At 37.9% G+C, this 20,174-nt stretch overlaps 1 protein-coding gene and 1 pseudogene across 1 annotated transcript in view; one reads left to right on the top strand and one right to left on the bottom strand.

The window, feature by feature from the left end:
• Positions 1-19,872, bottom strand: part of CEP290 (centrosomal protein 290) — a 94,598-nt gene extending 74,726 nt beyond the window's left edge. Inside the window, exons 1-10 of the mRNA XM_090273908.1 lie at positions 19,697-19,872; positions 19,010-19,138; positions 18,788-18,865; positions 17,668-17,737; positions 17,348-17,394; positions 10,927-11,070; positions 5,035-5,088; positions 4,163-4,315; positions 3,469-3,651; positions 2,720-2,809 (exon numbers count right to left, since the gene is read on the bottom strand). Coding sequence (XP_090130034.1) covers positions 2,720-2,809; positions 3,469-3,651; positions 4,163-4,315; positions 5,035-5,088; positions 10,927-11,070; positions 17,348-17,394; positions 17,668-17,737; positions 18,788-18,865; positions 19,010-19,111 — 921 coding nt within the window. The 5' untranslated portion in view covers positions 19,112-19,138; positions 19,697-19,872. The remainder of the gene's footprint in view (positions 1-2,719; positions 2,810-3,468; positions 3,652-4,162; positions 4,316-5,034; positions 5,089-10,926; positions 11,071-17,347; positions 17,395-17,667; positions 17,738-18,787; positions 18,866-19,009; positions 19,139-19,696) is intronic.
• Positions 335-442, top strand: LOC150012646 (U6atac minor spliceosomal RNA; annotated as a pseudogene).
• Positions 19,873-20,174: the final 302 nt, after the last annotated feature.

The following is a 20,174-nucleotide window of genomic DNA, read 5'->3' as shown; positions in this document are numbered from 1 at the left end:
ATACTCTATACCATTAGGGGGTTTTAAAAAAATACAGGAAATAAAATTCTTTGAAGTGAGAAAGTGTCAGCAAATATTGAATAATCATTGTTTCTTTTGTGTGTACCACCATAAGTTCAAATAAGAAATAATTCGAAAACACCATGTAATTTCTGCCCTCTAGGAATTGAATCTCTAAACAATCTCAAGCTTTCAAAACCCATTCCTAAAATAAGAAGTTATTAATACCCCCATGTAATTACAAAAAGTTTTGTATAACCAATCTTTATGAAGAAAACATTAAAATGCCACTAAGAAGCATAATATATCTTAAATGAATGAACAATATCTTGTATTGTTATATGAAAGAGAGGTTAGCCCTCCCTTGAAAAGGATGGAAATGTCCCTCAGGCCTAAAAACAGGCACTGCCACCTACTTCATGGCATCTAACTATTGTATTTTAATATTGTATTACATATTTGAAAATAGCTACAAGAGTGGATTTTGAAAGTTCTCATCACACACAAAAAATTGAAACTATGTATGGTGATGCTGGTTAACTGAACTTGATGCAGCAATGATCAGTTTGCTATCTATAGAAATATTAAATCTTTACATTGTACACCTGAAACTAATGTAGGTTATGTTAATTATACCTCAATTTAAAAAAAAGGTATGTTGTGTTCTTTGCTAGGACAAAATACCAACCACAATCTATAAATTAATTTATAAATTGAATACATTCCCAATAAAATAACTAAGATATTTTTAAAAGTCATTTATAAAATTTGCATTAAAAACACATTTCTAAGGGCCCTGGCTGGTGTGGCTCAGTGGGTTTAGCGTCGGCCTGCAAACTGACACAGTGCCAGTTCAATTCTTGGTCAGGGCACATGCCGGAGTTGCAGGCCAGGCTCCCAGTTTGGGGCGTGTGAGAGGCAACCAATCAATGTATCTCTAGCACAGCAATGTTTCGCTACCTCTCTTTCTCTTTCCCTTTCCCTCTCTCTAAAAAATAAGTACAATTAAAAAAATAATTCATTCATAAGAGTCTAAGAATACTAAAATGAAAGTCTTTTCAAATATTTAAACATAATAATAATTAAAACAATATATCAATCAATATAAAAAAGACAGCTCTAAAATAAATTCAAATTCCACAGGAGTTTTGTATGTAATAAAAATGGAACTGTATTTCAGTAGAAGAATAATAAAATATTCAATAAATAATGTTTGGACAATAGACTAACTCTAGTGCAACCACATCTCATTCTTCATACCAAAATGAGTTATATATGTTTCGAAGATCTAAATGTAAAAAATGAAACTAGAAGACACTAAAATATGAAATAATCATTTTATATTCAGAATCCTTTCTAATTATAATACAAAGGTCGTAAGTCATTTAAAAAATATAATAAATTTAACTAAATAATATATAAATACTTCATAGCAAAAAATACCATAGAGTCTATAGACAAGTGACAAACTGAAAGAATATATTTGCGATATATATCACAATTATACTTGTAGCAATTTATTCTACAGATATATATTTTCAAAATAATAAATATACAAAGATATTCATTAAAACATTGTTTTCAGCAGCAAAAAATGGAAACCTCCGAAATATCACATAAGGTAACCAATTAAATAAATAACATATCTAAAAAAAGAAAAAGTACACAGGCATTACAAAGAACAATGTAATGCTATACGATATAAAATGCTTTTAAAAAGACAGTAAAAATAAAGTACAAAAAAATACATGTGCTACCATCTCCTCTCAAAATTAAATATGGTAAGGACTTTATTTTTCCAGGGTTTCGTAAACTATGGCTTACAGGTCACATTTGTTCTGCTACCTGTGTTTGTACAGATTTGCTGGGAAAGAATCTTGCTTATTAATTTATGTATTGTCTATGATTGCTTTTATGTTATAATAGCAGAGTTGAGTAATTAAACCAGAGACCAAATGACCTAAAATATTTACTCCTTAGCCTTTTAAAAAAAGTTTACTGACCTCTAATTGATTCTATAGCCCTCCTTTGATTAAAATATAGATTATCTGAGCTTCTCAAATGATAATCAATTCCAAATAACCAATAAGATTTTTGTGAACCCTGTTAGAAACACTGACTATAGAGGTGATAGCTTTTATAACTAAAATTATTCAGAATAATTTGACTTTTTCCAAAATATGCAATCATTACAATTCTAGTTTCTGATATGGTAAGGCTGGGGATATGGCTGTGGTTGGATAGTGGTGAGGTGGAAGAGACTTTTGAAAAGATATCTCAGGTGATTCTGAAAGATTCCTTTCTTTATTCCCATTCCCACTGAATGTTAAAAGCTTGATTAATCTGACATGAAAGGGGAGTGAGAAAAACTGACTCTAAACTAAAATTTAACCAGCAACTACATAATAATTGCATAGAAGGTAACCATGACTAATGTAAAAATATTTACTTTATTTAGAATTATCTATTTTAGATGACAAATACACTATATTTTTGGCTTAGATTTCTATCAAAAAGTTCAGTTTCAAGTTTTAACTAATTGACATGAAAGAGCTCATTCAACAACAAATAAGCTAGAGGACTCTACATTTAATACACTTTTTAAAATGCCTAATAAAAATGTCATTAACTATTACAAGGCCTTCAAAGAAAACTAAGACTAAAAAATTGATATCTGAACAGTAAATGAAAAAGCCATGATATCAACTAAATAAGGCACCTTCCATTCTTCTACTTTTGCATTGACGGCTACCATGATTGGATCGTCTTCTTCATTTTTTGCTTTTAGAAGATCTGTAAGCTCCTTCACCTAAAAGGCAACAATTATTTCAAGAATTGTTGCAAATTAGTGCAATAGTCACATTTATTACATATGAATAATTTATAAATACATTACACACATAAGCTATAAATACATATATATGCATACACATTACAAATGTATATTCATTATTGAAGCAGTTCTGTAGTTAGAGGTGACATTTAATAGTTTCTGCATCTTTACAGTTGTATAATTATTTTTCATTACTAAAGAATTATATTTTTAAGCATTATTATATTTTCTTAAATAAGTTTAACCCCATGTAAGTGTGAACAATATATTGGTTTCTTTGATATTTATAGTACATTTAAGGTGTAAAATTAAACTTTCTGCTCCATAGGCCTCCCAAGAGTCTTCGGTAGAAAATTCCCATAATCATTAGCTTTTCAGGACTACTATCTACACATTCATTCAGGTATCACCTACATACCCTACATGGCAAGAATTATCAGGTACGTTTAATGGGATTAGAGAAAACAGACATGAAAAAGTATATGAGCAAGGCAACATATTCCAGTATAAAATGACATATTACAGCATAAGACAAAAATTCATATCCTAGAAAGTTACAGTATCTAGTTTCAAATAATTAGTAATGAGGCAATATGAGGTCTACAAAAATAAGTTAGTACAACAGAATTTCTTACTTGAAGCCGATAATGATCATTTTCTTTTTTTAATTGGCCCATTATATTATCTGTCTGATGCACAATAGCTTTCATTCTATTATATTCATCAGTCATCTTCTCCATTTCCTGTACAGACTCTTCTAGGTTTTTTCTCATTTCTTGATTCTGAATTTCAATTTTCTCATTAGCTTCTGTTAAAGTCTAAGAAAGTTAGACCTTACGGTTAAAAACAATTTAAGAAACTGAAACTTAAACTAAATTAAAATTAATGGATTCCTAAGTATCTGATGGAGAAAAGATAATTCTTTACAGATCTTTAGTATCAACTGCTGTTGTCCTGACACACCAAAGTTGTGGGCTAAAAAATGCATGAATCAGTGGAACAACAAGTCACTGTGTGTGCCTGTCTGTCTGTCTGTCTGTCTGTCTTGCTCTCTCATTAATACATAAACATTTTTTTAAGTAAATACCAAGAAAATTTTACCTAAGGAGCTTAGTTCTTCTTAAAATAATGCCCAAGATAGGCATATAAAAAGAATAAATTTGCATAATTTACAACTTCAAAGATGCAATTTATTTCATATTTTACAAGTATGCAGTTATAGACTTATACTAAAGAATTTAAATGTAGGGCTAAATAGTATATCACAATTATAATGAAATTAAAGTTTTATAAGAATCTTTGCTTTGAAGTGATGTCTATCCATTTTACCTGAATTTCGTCCAGATATTGAACAAGTTCATAGTTTTTTTTAGACAATTGTGATCGATAGTCACTGTCTTCTCCTCTTCTTGATAAAAGTGTTTCTTTTTGAGAATCTATTTGCTTCTGATAGTCGGTAACATCTTGACGAAGCTGCTCATTCTGAAGGTAGACCAAACACAATATTCTATTTAAAAACTATCCAGAAAAACAAAATTTTGTACTCTACATAGTGATCTCTAAACGTATCTTTAAAATCCCACAATTTAACCATTCTTAAAGCCTCACCTTTTTCTTTAGACGTTTGTTCTCCATAAAAGGACAGGAAAGGGTAATTTAGAAATGAGAAAGGCAATATATAATTAAAAATAATAATTAGAAATTAAAAAAAGAAAAATTCTAGGAGTATGAGATATTATTTTTGGTAAAGAATGCAAGAATATTAATTATAATGGCAAAGAACATCTTGATTATGTTAAAAAGAACTCCTATCAGGAAAAACCATGTAAAAACATTATTTGGCTCAGAAGAACAAAATAATAATTAGAACTGATGAGATTTAATGAACAAAAATTGTAAAAGAACGATGGATAAAACAAGACAGAAATCCAGTCATAAATTCTATTAACAAACTATCAAAGAATAGCTAATAAAAGAGAGCTAGATTTATCCACATAGTCCTAAGAGATGAATGTAGTATTTAATGGCCTCATCTCTAGATTTATTTTCTATTTCCCTGAGACAAAGTTATTTCATAAAATCAGCCAGTTTGAAAACATCTTTTACTTAGATGATTCCAGTTCTGGTTACAGTATAAATTTATGAAACTTTTAAAAAATATCTTTGTTGAACCACTACAACTACTAAAATTCTTTACCAACCTCTCTTCTTAATTTGCTGTTTTCATTTTCTGCTTCTTCATTTCGCAGAGCCAACTAGAAAAGTAAATAAATAAATAAATAAATAAATAAATAAATAAAATCCAGCAGTTTATTCAATATAGCACCAGATTTTCATCTAATCAATTTAAATTTTAAATCTTCTCCAAGAAACCAGAGAATATTTAATTACTAAGGACTTCGTATCAACCTAAGACATAAATAATAGAACAAAAATTTTGAAAACTAAGAATTAGGAAGGATATAACAGGTTAAGTTTTAAAAAATTATAAAAACAAAAAATCTCTAAGCAAAGGACACAGTAAACAAAAACATTACCCCTTTCCCCTGACTAAATACTAATAATGAGTAGAGTTCTGTCCAAGGTCTTTATCATCTCATAGTTGTTCTATGTCAGGGCTAGAATGCTCTTTACTCTCAGTAAACATTAAATTATTTATAAATATAAGCAGTACATAATGGTTAAAAAAAAAATCTCAAATCAGACTTGCCTAGATTTATATATGTTGTCCAACAATTTCTATTAAAGTGTAAACAAGTCATTAAAGCTCTCTAAAATTCAGTTTCCTCATATATGTTGACATAAAAATTAAGTATGATGTATGTAAATAGTTAATGCTCATGCATGGAATAGCAAAAAATTTTAAACTGTTGTTTCTTTTCCACATGTAAATAATTTCACTTGTTGGACAGCTACAGACCACATCAGAGCACTGCCACCCTGTGCTCACACAGCTATCCTCCATGGAGGGCAGAGGTTGGTGGTCAGTGGTCACAGACAGTCCTTGCAGTTGACTGGCCTGGGTAAATCCCTCCCATTGACCTGCCAACAGCAATCAAGGCTCAAATACAAGAGAAGGATGCACTCAGCCCACATGAAGGGCACATCTCGAGTACCCAGCTTGGGTGATAGGGGAGGCTGTGCCACTGGACCCTACAGGACACCTACTATATTAGGCCACACTATCAAGACAGGGAGTCATAGCAGCTTAAGTTAATATATAAAAACAAACACAGGGAAGCTGCCAAAATGAGAAGACAAACAAACATGGTCCAGATGAAAGAACAGATCAAAACTCCAGAAAAAGAACTAAACAAAATGGATATAAGCAATATATCAAATGCAGAGTTCAAAACACCAGTTGTTAGGATGCTCAAGGAATTTAGTGAGGACCTCAGCAGCACAAAAAAGATTCAGTCAGAAACAAAGGATGCACTAATTGAAATAAAGAACAATTTACAGGGAAACAACATTAAAGTAAATGAAGCTGAGAAACTAATCAATGATTTAGAACACAAGGAAGCAAAAAACAATCAATCAGAACAATAAGAAAGAAAACAAAACAAAACAAAAAAAATGCAAGGATAGTGTAAGGAGTCTATGGGACAACTTCAAGAGGTCCAACATTCACATCATAGGGGTGCCCAAAGGAGAAGAGAAAGAGCAACAAATTGGAAATCTATTTGAAAAAATAATGAAAGAAAATTTCCCTAATTTAGTTAAGAAAATAGACATTGCAAATCCAGAAAGCACAGAGCGTCCCAAACAAGATGGATGCAGAGGCCCACTCCAAGACACATCATAATTAAAATGCCAAAAGTTAAAGTAAAAGCATCAAGAGAAAAGCACAGAGTTATCTACAGGGAAATTCCCATAAGACTCTCAGCAGATTTCTCAAGACACTTTGCAAGCTAGGAGGGATTGGTAAGAAATATTCAGTCATGAAAAGCAGGGACCTACAGCCAAGATTGCTGTACCCAGCAAAGCTATCATTTAGAATCAAAGGGCAGATAAACAGCTTCCCAGACAAGAAAAAAACTAAAGGAGTTCATTACCAAATCATTATTATATGAAATGTTAAAGGAACTTATTTAAGAAAAAGATCAAAACTATGAACAATAAAATGGCTATAAATACATATCAACGACTGAATCTAAAAACTAAGCAAACAGGAAGAACAGAGATAGAATCATGGATACAGAGACTGTTTTGATGGTTGCCAGATTGAAGGAGGTGTGGGAGACTGGATGATAAGGTGAGGGGATTAAGAAGTACAAATAGGTAGTGACAGAATAGCCATGGGGATTGAAAGTACAGTACAGGAAATGGAGTAGCCACAGGACTTATATGCATGACCCATGGACATGAACAATGGTGTGGGGATTGCCTGAGGGATTGGAGGGTGCTGGGTGGAGGGGAGCAAAGACGTAAATAGTAGGGAAACTGTAATAGCATAATCAATAAAATACAATTAAAAGAAGTATTTCCACTTGCGACTCTTTTCTTTAGTTTCCCCTATCAGGCACATATCATAATCATTATTGTGGATTTTTTCACCTATTGTCCAATCCCATCCCTCTTATGACCTTCCACTTTTGTTTTTCCCCCTTATTTCAAGAAGACAGAATCCTAATGGTGTGGCAATTATAATGCATTTAAAAGTCTATAATAATTAACCAATTACAATGTGATCCTTGACCGAACCTTGGATATTGGGTGAGGAGACTATAAAGGACATTACTGAACCAATAGAGAAAATATGATTATGTACCAGATATTAAATAACAATATTGAGTTAATATTATATTTCCTTAGTATGTGGATTACATAGCAATTATGTTAGAGAATATCACACTTTCCAGGTGAAACATACTGAAATATTTAGGTATGAAGTATCATGATATCTGCAATATTTGCATATAATATATCATAAGATCTGCAACCAACCATCAACGGCTCAGCAATGAGAGGGAGAGAGCGGGAGAGTGAGAGAGACTGAGAGAGAGAGAGAGACAGAGAGAGAGAGAGAAATATGTGTGTGTGTAGAAAGATATATGGAATGATAAAGCAAATGTGACACAATGTTAACAATTGCTGAACCTATATGAACAGTATATGGGTGTTATTTTTCTTACCATCTTTCTGAAGATATGCAAGTTTTCAAAATTAAAGTTTAAAGAAAGTTCATAATAAAATGCAATGTGCTATAGAAATCTTAGCTTACCTATTATTATAATTACTGTTATTATTACTATTATATGGGAGTTAAGAAATAGTCTTGTTTTGAATTTAAAAATTTTATCAGAGAGATGTCAAGAACTTAACATTAAAGCATTCACCACCACTGATGACCTTTTTTCCTTGTATTTTGAAACATCACACTCTTGATATTTGTCCTTTCCTGAGCTGTTCCTTGAAATATCTCTTCCTATTTCATTAGATATTTCTATTTTTCAGAGATCTAACAAGATTTCTATGTCTTTAATATCTAGGCTAATGACCCAAAAATCCTTCTCATCTATCCTGTCTCTGGAGAATTCTATATCTATAGATATCATTTTTGAATATCTATATCTATAGATATCATCTATAGATATCATTTTGATATCTTTTTGAATATCAAGTTTGAACATATCAAACTTAACATGTACAAAACTGAAATAATAATCGTGAACGTAAACTCCTCCTGTGTCCCTTCTAAGTGAATGACACTATCCACTCATTCATTGACCCAATTCAGAAAATTAGGAGAACTCCCTATTCCTCCCTCTTCACCAAAAACCTATCATTCATCATGTCCAATTATATCAACAACTCTCAAATGTGTCTAGGTCCCTAACCGGCCTCAGCCATTACTTTAACTAGTCCATCATTACACTTGCCTGAAATGCCTCCTAACTAGTCTTTGCTCCTTTCAATCCACTCTCTACAGAGTAAACTTTAAAAGCATAGAATTGATCATGATAGTCCTGTGTTCAAAATTCTTCATTGGCTTCTCTTAGAAAAAAGACCAAATTCGTCAGGAACCAGCCTTTGCTTATCTCTCCAGAAGATCACGCATATTAAAACTGGAAGGCAGGATATAGTACAGTGGTTAAGAGCACAGACTCTGGAGTAAGTTTGGCTTCAAATCTTGGCTTTACTGCTGATTAGTTGTGTAACTATGGGCAATTTCTCTTGCTGTGTCTCAGTTTCTTCATCGGTAGCATGGAGGAAATGCCACCTACTTCATATAAGTTATCAGACGAGGAAAAATCAATTAATGCATATAAACTGGCTGGCACATAGTAAGGACTTTACGCTAACTATTCTTCTCAATATACCAGCCAAAATAAATAATTGTCATTTCCTAAGTATATCATGCTCTCTTACTGCTAGGTCTTAGCAAATAACTGTATCTCTACTCAGAATGCCCTTTTCTTAACCACCATGTACATCCCATTCCCTTTGCCAGGCTAACTCTTACTTCGGGTCTCAATTTACAAATCACCTCCTGAGCCTCAAGACTGATTTAGGTATTACTCCCCAGGGTATCCCAAAATATTCTTCTATACATTAATACCTCCAGAGTATTATTTCCGTGTCACAATTATTGTTGATGGTGAAACAGAATATAGTAGGGGCCCACTACATCTCTAGTATTTAGCATATTATCTGGCCTGCTGTAAAATACTCAGTAAAACTGAATGACTGGTTACACACAAAGACAAAATTGTCAAAGCAACTCATAGCAATATTCCATGTTAAGGAACCTAGCAGATGCAAAAGTACATAGGTCATATATTCAAGTTTTCTGTATGTGTGCCTGTGAATAGACATAATAATCTAAGATATGAATGAATAGGTAGCTCTGATTAGCTAAGGGTGTGTGGTATGAATAGTACGGAATTGACTAATATATGGGCTAGACAGAAAACTACACAGAGATCCCCCTAAGCAACTATATTATTATATAACATAGGTTGAATCCTTTATTACGAAATCCATAGGTCTGTTACGTTTTACTGAGTTAACCAAACAGATAATCCTCTAACAGCTTAATCCTAACCTTCATGTGGATTAATCCACACTTTTTCCACTACATGACTCTTTTAAATTACACAGATATATCAAGAATGGGGATGCTTTTTCTTACAAATCAATTTATGATGGATGCTCTTTAAACAGAAAATTACCTAATAATCACTGTTGTTTACTTAAAATTTACAACGATCTATTTCTAGAACAGTAGATGATGCAAGATTATCAGGATATAATACAACATTGACCTTCTAAGAAACACAAAGGTAGAAAAAACTTCTGGGCATCAGGGATAGTATGATTACCACGATTAGGCACCAAATTCTGTACTAAGTTTACTGAGAGATGAGGTGTAACAAAAAACATGTTATTTTCTGATAGGAAATACAAATTTATCTACAAAAACACAATTTTTCCTCAAACAAAGTTTAAGTGACATTGCATGAATTATCTTATAAATAACAAAGGCTAATATGAGAGGTAATAGCAAAATATGCTCATAAAAGATGAAATTCATGATTTAAAATATGCATTGATTTACAAAATACTAGAGTCAACACAACTTTTTAAGAACTCATATATTACATAAAGTGAAGTACACCTGAAAACAAGAAATCTGATTGATCATTATTGAATACATCATTAAAAGAATAATTTCTAAGTCTATTACTAACATACATAAATACAAAAAATACATTTTTCCCCTTAAATAACCTATGGCAAATAAAAAATATCAAACTTTTGAATGCCAATCAATTTCCTCATACCAATTTTCCAGACTAAATAAATCATCAATACAAGTAAACAAATCTGGTCCTGAGAAAAATGTACTTCCAAATATAAAGAATTAGTCTCCAAGTCATATTCACTAGAAGTGCCTGATCCATTATATTTTAAAGATGTGATGACAACACAATTTGTGATATAAAACTTTAGAGACAAGTATACATTGATTTTCACATATAAATACAAATAAGAATTGATATTAGTATCAATAATTATAAAAGGCATATGTAGGTGATTTTTTCAGGAAACTGGAACAGCTAAGATTCATTGAAAAAAATTTGTCTCACTTGTTCATTAACTTTCTTCTCTTTCTCCAACTCCTTTTCCATGTCCTCCAATTCTCTATCTTTTTGTTCCAATTGCTTTTCAAGTTGGCGAATTTCATCACGTAAAAACCGAGTGTCACGTCCACCTGTAAACTGCAGTGCCATCTTAAAGCAATAAACAAAAAGTATAAGTTATGTAATCACATTATATTTGGAGAACCAAATGAATCAACAACAATTTTCTTGACTTTAAATATGTATTATAATCAGCATCAGATATTCAAACTCAAGCTAACTTAAAAAACATTAAAAAAAAAATATTTAGCTTATTTAAGCTTTAGTTCGCAGGCTGACAAACCCCTAAGCTTTCCAGGAGCCACCCAGAACTACAAATAATTGACTCAATTACTCAGGTTCTATCATACCTTCTGAGCCACACTAAACTGTGAAGTCACACCTGAAACCAGGCCCAAACCACCTGAGCCTCCATCCAGGTCACTGCACCCTGATGCTCTTAACCTGCCCTTAATCTCACACCACAGACAATTTAGACCAGTGTTATTCAACATAACTTTCTAGGATGATGGAAATGTTCTCTACACTCTCCAGTATAGTAGCCATTATCCACATGTGGCTACTGAGCACTTCAAATGTGGCTAGTGCAACTAAAGAATGGAATGCTTAATTGTAATAATAATGAATTTAAATGTAAATAGCTACAAGTGGTTAGTGCTACTGTACTGGACAGCACACTTTGATTATCTTTAAAATCTTGCAGCAAACTAAATACATTTCACTTCACATTCCTGTTATTGTGGGTCATGGTCCAAAACATCAGATCCTTTGGTCGCCTAATCTACCTCACATTCATCTCTTCACCATACAGTTCTATTACCCCTCTGCCTTAACTAAATTGTTCTCATTCTTTTCCTCCAAAAATGTTCCATTGCGCTCTTGAAAACCCTCTTTCAAGATAAGTTAATCTTTTACATACTCAACCTTTTTTTACTAAATTTTCTTTTCCAACTCCTTGTCTTAGCTGCAATTGACTCATTTAGTATACTCATCGTCATCATCATCGTCATCGGCAGCCGTCCGTCTCAAGAGACGATGGCGTAGCTTCTAGAGAGTCTATCTGCACCGCCGAGAATGGCTGTGCAGTCCGACTCGGGAGTGACAATCCCTGCTGCACTTGTTACAGGTGAAGGCAGATGGCTGTTGTTGCTGCTGTTGACGCTGCTTCCGCCTCGATCTTTTCTGGACCGCCTCCTCGTTGCGCGCAGCCTCTGCGCATGACGTACCTTGCCTGACCGCGAGCCTCCAGGCTAGGCGGTCGTCTGCTTGAACTTCCCATGTGTTGAGATTGATGGAGCATTGTGCCATGTCCTTTTTGCAGATGTCTTTGAACCGCAGTTTTGGGCGCCCTGTCATCCTCTGGCCTTCTGCTAGCTCGCCGTAGAGGAGGTCTTTGGGAATACGGCGTGCATCCATTCTTTTGACATGGCCGAGCCACCTGAGGCGTCTCTCACTAAGAACTGCATGCAAACTGCTCATGTTGGCTCGCTTCAGCACCTCGGTGTTGGGAACCTTATCCTGCCAGGCGACATGCAGGACGCGTCGCAGGCACCTCATGTGGAAGCTGTTGAGTTTCCTTTCGTGCCTTGCGTAGGTGGTCCACGTCTCGCTGCCATAGAGGAGAGTGCTGAGTATGCAGGCTTGGTAGATGCGCAGTCTGGTTTTTTCAGTGAGGCTGGAATTGTTCCACGCTCGCCGGTTCAGTTTGGCCATAACTGTGGCTGCCCTGGCGATTCTCCGATTGACCTCCAAGTCGACTGACAGAGAGCTCGAGATGGTGGACCCGAGGTAAGTGAAGTCGTTGACAACCTCCAGGGTGTATCCGTCGATGGTGATGCATGGGGGAGTCCCCGTGCCTTGAGCCATAACGTTCGTCTTCGTCAGGCTGATGGCTAGTCCGAACTCCTTGCATGCGTGGGAAAGGCAAGTGACTAGCTGCTGGAGTCCCTCTTCGGAGTGTGATGTCAAGGCTGCGTCGTCGGCGAAGAGCATCTCACGGATGAGCACCTCTTTGACTTTGGTCTTGGCTCGTAGACGGGCCATGTTGTAGAGCTTGCCATCGGATCTGGTGTGAATGAAGACACCCTCGCTGCAGTCCTTAAAGGCGTATTGGAGGAGCATGGAGAAGAAGATTCCGAACAGCGTAGGCGCGAGGACGCAGCCCTGCTTTACTCCGCTGCTGACTGGGAAGGCCTCAGAGGTTGCGCCGTTGTAGGACACCGTGCTGTGCATGTTGTCATGAAAGGACATGACCACAGCAAGCAGATGTGGTGGACAGCCAATCTTCTGTAGCAAGCTGAAGAGTCCGCTTCGACTGACCAGATCAAACGCCTTCGTGAGGTCGATAAAGGCGAGGTAGAGTGGTTTATGCTGCTCGTGACACTTCTCCTGCAGCTGACGTAGGGAGAAGATCATGTCCACTGTTGATCGGCCAGCTCTGAAGCCACACTGGGACTCTGGGTAGACGCGGGAAGCAAGGGTCTGCAGGCGGGCCAGAGCGACCCGGGCGAATACTTTGCCGACGACGCTGAGGAGAGAGATGCCCCGGTAGTTGTTGCAGTCGCTGCGGTCTCCTTTGTTCTTGTACATGGTGATAATGTTGGCGTCTCTCATATCCTGAGGGATGTAACCCTCCTTCCAGCAGCGACAGAGTAGATGGTGGAGCGGCTGTAGCAGGACTGGTTTCCCGCTCTTTAGGATTTCTGGAGGGATTCCGTCGCTTCCTGGTGCTTTCCCGCAAGCGAGGCAGTCGATGGCTTTGCCGAGCTCTGCCGCAGTAGGTGGGGTGTCTAGCTCCTCCATGACTGGTAGGTCTGGGGTGGCGTTAAGAGCAGTGTCTGTTACGGTGTTCCTCGTCGCGTACAGCTCGAGGTAGTGCTCGGTCCACTGCCGCATTTGCTGTTCCTGGTCAGTGATGACCTCACCTGTCTTGGACTTAAGGGGGGCGATCTTGGAGGGGATTGGGCCTGTTGCCTTCTTGATACCCTCATACATTCCTCATGCGTTGCCTATATCGGCGGCTTCCTGGATGCTTCTGCACAGGTTTAGCCAATAGGTGTTGGCACAGTGGCGGGCGGTCTTCTGGACTTTGTTCCTGGCAGCCCGTAGAGCTTGAAGTGTACTGGGAGTGGGCGTGGCCTTGTAAGCCAGTAGGGCCTTCCTCATAGCCTCGATCACGGGTTCCATTTCTTCCCAGTGAGACTCGTACCAGTCAGCGTTCTTCCGCTCTTTCTTCCCGTAAGCAATAATGGCGGAGTTGTATATGGCGTCGCGGAGACGTGGCCAATTGGATTCGATAATGTCATCTGCCGCCATTCCCTCGCCGAGTGCATCTTCCATCCTGTTGATGAATTGCTGGGTCTTAACTGGGTTGCTGGCACAACTGGTGTTGATGCGTGGGCGACCCTTCATCTTGGAGTGGTGCAACCTCTTCGGCATTATGCGCACCTTGCTTACCACGAGGGCATGGTCCGTGTCGCAGTCTGCACTGTGGTAGCTGCGGGTGAGGAGGGTGCTGCCAATATCCGTTCTTCTGGTGATGACGAGGTCAAGCTGGTGCCAGTGGCGGGAGCGGGGGTGCCTCCATGACACCTGGTGGATCTCTTTGCATTTGAAGAATGTGTTTGTCACGCACAGGCCGTGGTGACACAAAAGCTCAAGCAGTCGCTGACCATTCTCATTGATCTTTCCTCTCCCAAAGTTTCCGAGGCAGGTGGGCCAGGCCATGTGGTTGGCTCCTACTCTTGCGTTGAAATCTCCAAGGAGATAAAGAGCATTACTTCTGGGGATCTTGGATAACGCTTCGTCCAGTGCATGGTAGAACTGTTCTTTCTCTTCAGTGGTGGCGCAGAGGGTTGGGGCATACGCGCTAAGAATGCTGACTGGGCCGAAAGTTGTTGACATTCGGAGGGTAAGTAATCTCTCTGTGCCTCCTGTGGGTGGCTCTATGGAGTTAACAAGCGTGTTCTTCACAGCGAACCCAACACCGTGCTGTCTTGGTTGGTCCGGAGACTTCCCTTGCCAGTAGAAGGTGTAGTTGGTTTCTCTGATAGTTCCGTTGTCGGCCAACCGGGTCTCCTGTAGAGCCGCAATGTCGATGTTTAGTCGTGCCAGTTCCCTGTCGATGACGGCGGTTTTCCTGGCACCATTGATCCACGGAAGGTCTGCAGTAAGTCCGGGACACATGGTCCTGATGTTCCAGCTAGCGAGGCGAAGAGCTGGAGGCTTCTTTCTTGTTGTTTGCTTGGAATTGCCTGGTGCGAGTGTTTTGTGGCCCACTTTTCAAGAGACGCCTCTCTGATCCCCACGCACCCAGTGGGGCAGGTGAGCCATGGCGAGACGGCACCTAATTGGCTGGGGGCTGCCCAGCTTGAGGCGGGCGGTAGCTGTCCAGTGAGGTGCGATGACCTCTCCCACCGTCAGAGGAGACCCCTGGCGCTCGTTTCCTTCGCCAATCGGATGAGCTTATAACCGGTAACTGTCTCCTCCCGTGTTAAGTTGACATCTTGCGATGACGCTGGAGTGTCCTCTCCAGTGAAGCTACAAAGCCTGGGCAGGGTGATATGGAGGGCCAGCTGTTGCCCATGCAGCAGACCCCCCCTCTCTTCGCAGCTGAAGGATCCAAGGGGAAAGACAGAGTCAATACAGCTTGGCTTCAGGTGCGCCGCAGGAGTTGCCGGTGTTGACTACAACGTCAAACCGCCTTAGGGACTCCGGCTCCGGATTTTCTGTCGGGGTTTACTCCCTTAGCCTTTCCCCTGAGGAGGTATGCCGCAAGGCAGCGGAGGTTTGGAGTCAGAGTTTCCCTTCTCCTTAGCCTTTCCCCTGAAGAGGTATGCCACAAGGCAGCGGAGGTTTTTTGGAATCAGAGTTTTCCTTCTCTGATGTGCCCTGACTGGAAGATCGAACCAGCGACACTTAGCTCGCAGGCTGACGCTCAATCCACTGAGCCAAACCAGCCAGGGGGTTTAGTATACTAATTTCTTTGGAACTCTGTCAACTCGGAAACGCTCAATCACATCGCATATACTTCAGGGTCTAGAAAAGGTGCTGATTTACTTACCACACCTGTAACTTTCAGGCTATCATCCCTCCAACATTCTGGAAAAAACTCTAGGTGTTTTAAATTTCACATGATACACGGCTACCGAATCTCTACCTACTCGGGATAGCAGCAAACTACCAACCTCCCAATCACTTGCTTACAAAATTCATTAAAAATTTTTGGCAAATTTCTCGTTATCTTCCATCAAAAGCCCTTCTAAGCAATATTTGTATTTATACAACTTTCATTCTTGGTCTCCTTTTATTCTTTTACTTGCTTCTTGAATTCAATATAGCCTCCCACTCCCACTCCCACACCAGAACGTTATCCAAGCAGGATCATTCTCTGCTCTATTTCCAGTATACCTGCCGTTGACTTCACAGGACCCTCTAATCCCTTGACTCCTGTTCTCCCTAACCTCTTGCCACCACCCCAATCTTGACTTTCTTGCCCGTTCAGCTAAGATTTCATAATCATCACTTCAACCACTTTCTCACCAATATCTTCAATAGCCCTATTCTTCTATTCCACAACAACTCTCAAGTCAAACACTGACAGAATGGATCAGACTACATAATTCACTTATTAAGTATTTCTTGAGTGGTTGATATTATTCTAGAAGCTGGATATACAGTAAGGAATAAAAAATAAAGTTCAGAGTTAATACATATAAGAATTGGGATTTGAACTCAAATTGCCTGACTGCAGATGCCGTAATCTCAAGCTTGTTCTCCACTATATTTCAATCTTTATCTGACTTCCTTAAAATTGGACCACACATCTACGCTTAATTTTAGCAGATGACCTTCTCTCCATTCTCTCAACTTATAGGCACTAAACCTACAAACTAAAGACTTCTGTACATATCCATTCTTTCTCCCTTCCTCCTTTTAAAATCTAGTCCTTTTATATCACATTCCTTCCCACATTCTCAGGAATATCAATGTATTCAGTTTCCTAATAATACATTCATATTTTGGCTCTTGGCTTTTTCAAAAGCTGCTTCTTCTACCATACCTTCTATCACTATTCCTCAAATTCCCATGTGCTTTACTCCACCTGTTATTAGTAATCCTTTGTATATCTCTCTAGACTGCAGGTTCTATAAGATTATTGAATTGTTTTATTTTGTTCATGACTGGATGCTCAATTCCTAATAGAATTTAAGGTACATAATAGGCATATAAAAGATATACTGAACAAATAATTATGAATACAGTATCATTCTTGTGATGTTCCCAGCCAATAAGAATTTAAAAATATGAAAATAATTCCGAATAATAAAAGTAACAATAACACCCTAGAGAATACAAAAGGACATACCTGCAGTTCATTTTCCAGTTTCATTACTTTAGCTTTTAATTGATTTTCTATTAAAAAAAATAAATGTTTCAATTGGTCAGATTTATCAAGCTTTTAAATAAATTCCAATAAAATAATAAAATTAATTCTTTTTAAAGACTACATCATGATTATAATAAGAGGAAAAACACTATTTTATACCAGACCCATAAAGTAGGAGTTATCTTTCAAAATAAATTGAGTATACAAATTTTATAGACTATATTAAAGCTAATTCTCTATTGTTTAGTAAATAAATGGACCCGCTATTTAACATCATAAACTTTTTCCAAGTTATTTACCAAATTTTGCTTGTTCTTCTCCAGCTTTATCAACTTCTTCCAAAGCTAGCTCTACTTCTTGAGCTTTCATCTAAACATTAGAAAAAAGTGACTTTAATATGCCTTTACATTAGAATGTAAAACCTAAAAATAAGAAATTTGCTCTCCCAATATTTAGTGTCTGCAGTACCTATCACATGGAGACATTCAGTAAATATTTGCTAAATAAATACAAGATTTTCTTTCCTAAGACTATAATATCTAGACTCTTAACAGTTTAAACATCTTTGTTTCATCTTTTTCCCTCAAGTCATATCCAGCATTGCAACTTCTCCCTTTGTAAGGCTTTCCACTATCTATTTCTATTCTTTTCACTCTTTTTTTTTCTATGCTAATTGTCATTATTCTAGTCCATAATTTTATGTCTAATCTCCTTCATAATGTTACGTCTAAACAGCTTCAATTCCCTTCCATTTGTTCTATTAACATACCTAATTCAGCCTTCAGAAGGCATATTTTTGTATCTATCAATTGTGACTCAAAAGCTTTTAATGAATCCTCATTGCTAACAACATAAAATGTAACTTTAAGTCCTTAACAAGGCTGTCCAACTATAGATACACACCATTCATTTCCTCTGCAAGCTGCTATAAACTTTCTGCACTTGTCTCCTCACAAGTAAAGAATATACACAATCTCAATTTCCAGTTTTAATTTGTGGTGATCTCCATCTCTAGCATCTCCTTAAAATTCCTTCACTGCCTTCCATTTACCTAAAATAACTCAGCAGTTATTGACCTTTACGAGGTCTTCTCACACTTAACTCTATTCTGCATTCTAACTAATCCCTTTAAATAGTCATCTGCATTGTTCATTTCTATCTCAGGATTATGCTAACATAATTAACATAGGACCTTCCTATGTTATTTTTAAGCATATTCATTGTTTCCCCTACACATCTTTTAGGAACTTTAGGGCAAAAATTAACAATGTTTTGTACACTAAAATTCTCAATCACATTAGAAGATATCTCATTTTTTAATGGTGATTTAGGTATTACAAAGTACTTTCACAGAGATTAATATATTTAAAGAACAGATCCTTATATTTCTCTAATAGTTGAAATCTACTACATACAAACCTTCATTAATGACTGAGTAATTCTGAAAAGGTGTATCATATTTTCTTGACTTTCATTTATCAGCTCATTTACTTCCACCTAAGTAAACAGAAACACAACTGTTTTATAACCCTTAAGCAAAATATAAAAATTCTTCCAGCTATACCATTCAGTGATTCAGGGACAACTTAGATTAACCATAATTGTATGTATATATCCATGTGTTATTTATTAATTAAGTACCTTGGATAGGGAAACCAATAAATTATCTGCCAATTCTTCTTGACGAGGTAGGTCATCTGGGTCAACTTTTATTATTTCTTTCCAGTTTATACTAGGTGGCATCTTGAATCCTTTAACAATGCTTTACCTCTGTAACAAAACAGGTGGGTATTAGCGTTTTCAAGGTAAACAGCATTACTGTTTTTACAATAATTTACAGTTTTTATAGATGACATTATTATAACTATGGTGTCAACAAAGAGCTATTGGTCCTTTAACTGTGTAACAGGTGAGTAAAATAGCCTTCATCAAAATTATAGCAGTTGGTACAAACCATCAGTTATCGTACCGGTTAAATAAACTAGCTCCCTTGCTAAAACTAACCTAGACCAGAACTAAGATTTTGAGTCACTTTCTCCACACTCTTGACCACCAAAGCGCGCGAACATCTAAAGGTGCCAAGTGCGGGTTGCTGAGAAGGCTGAAACTGGCGCGTGATTCGGAGAATCAGGAACTGGGGGTGGGTGGTGGGAGGGAGTGCAGAAATAAACAACTGAAATGAGTGCATCTGGGCCGGAGTAAATTGGGCTGAAGCAAGAAGGCAGATGGACTGAGGACCAAAACCTAAGGGGCGGGGAAGCTGGTATTGTACACGGGCCCTGCGGCTTAAAGAACCTGCGTGGGAAGAGATTCCTTGCTCCTGCTCACCAGCATCCATGCACCAAACCTGTCAAACAGCGAAGGCTTCTTATCTACCGCATCCACCCCGGGCTCCGCAGCCACTCTTGTCGGCTCCCTAGCGCGGTTCCAACAGGACACTGTGTCCCGCCAACAGGTTCCCAGCAAGCAATAGCGGCGGCGGCGGCGGCTGCTAGGCGACACCATTCCCCACCCAGCCCCGGCAGGGACAAGGTCCCGGATGCAAAAGGCGCCTACATTTCACGACCGTGGGTGATGCTTTACGTTTAGATTCCCTAACCGGGGTGTCCCTGGCCTCTGTTTTAAGGACGTGGAGAAGGCGTAGGGTTAGGACTCCAAACCCCAGGGTGCAGCCCTTCTTGGAGGCTGTGCATCCTGGGAAGCGAAGTCCCTGAAAAGCGGGGATGGGCCTTTCCCGGCGTGCAGTGCGGGAGGCTGCGACGGTACCCGGGCGGAACGGCGTCTGCCGGGGGCGGGAGGCGCGGCA

This window comes from Furipterus horrens, unplaced genomic scaffold, assembly GCF_987537825.1.
Source record: "Furipterus horrens unplaced genomic scaffold, mFurHor1.1.pri manual_scaffold_4, whole genome shotgun sequence".
In the NCBI taxonomy this organism is placed as follows: domain Eukaryota; kingdom Metazoa; phylum Chordata; class Mammalia; order Chiroptera; family Furipteridae; genus Furipterus; species Furipterus horrens.
This window is presented reverse-complemented; position numbering and strand designations above follow the sequence as displayed.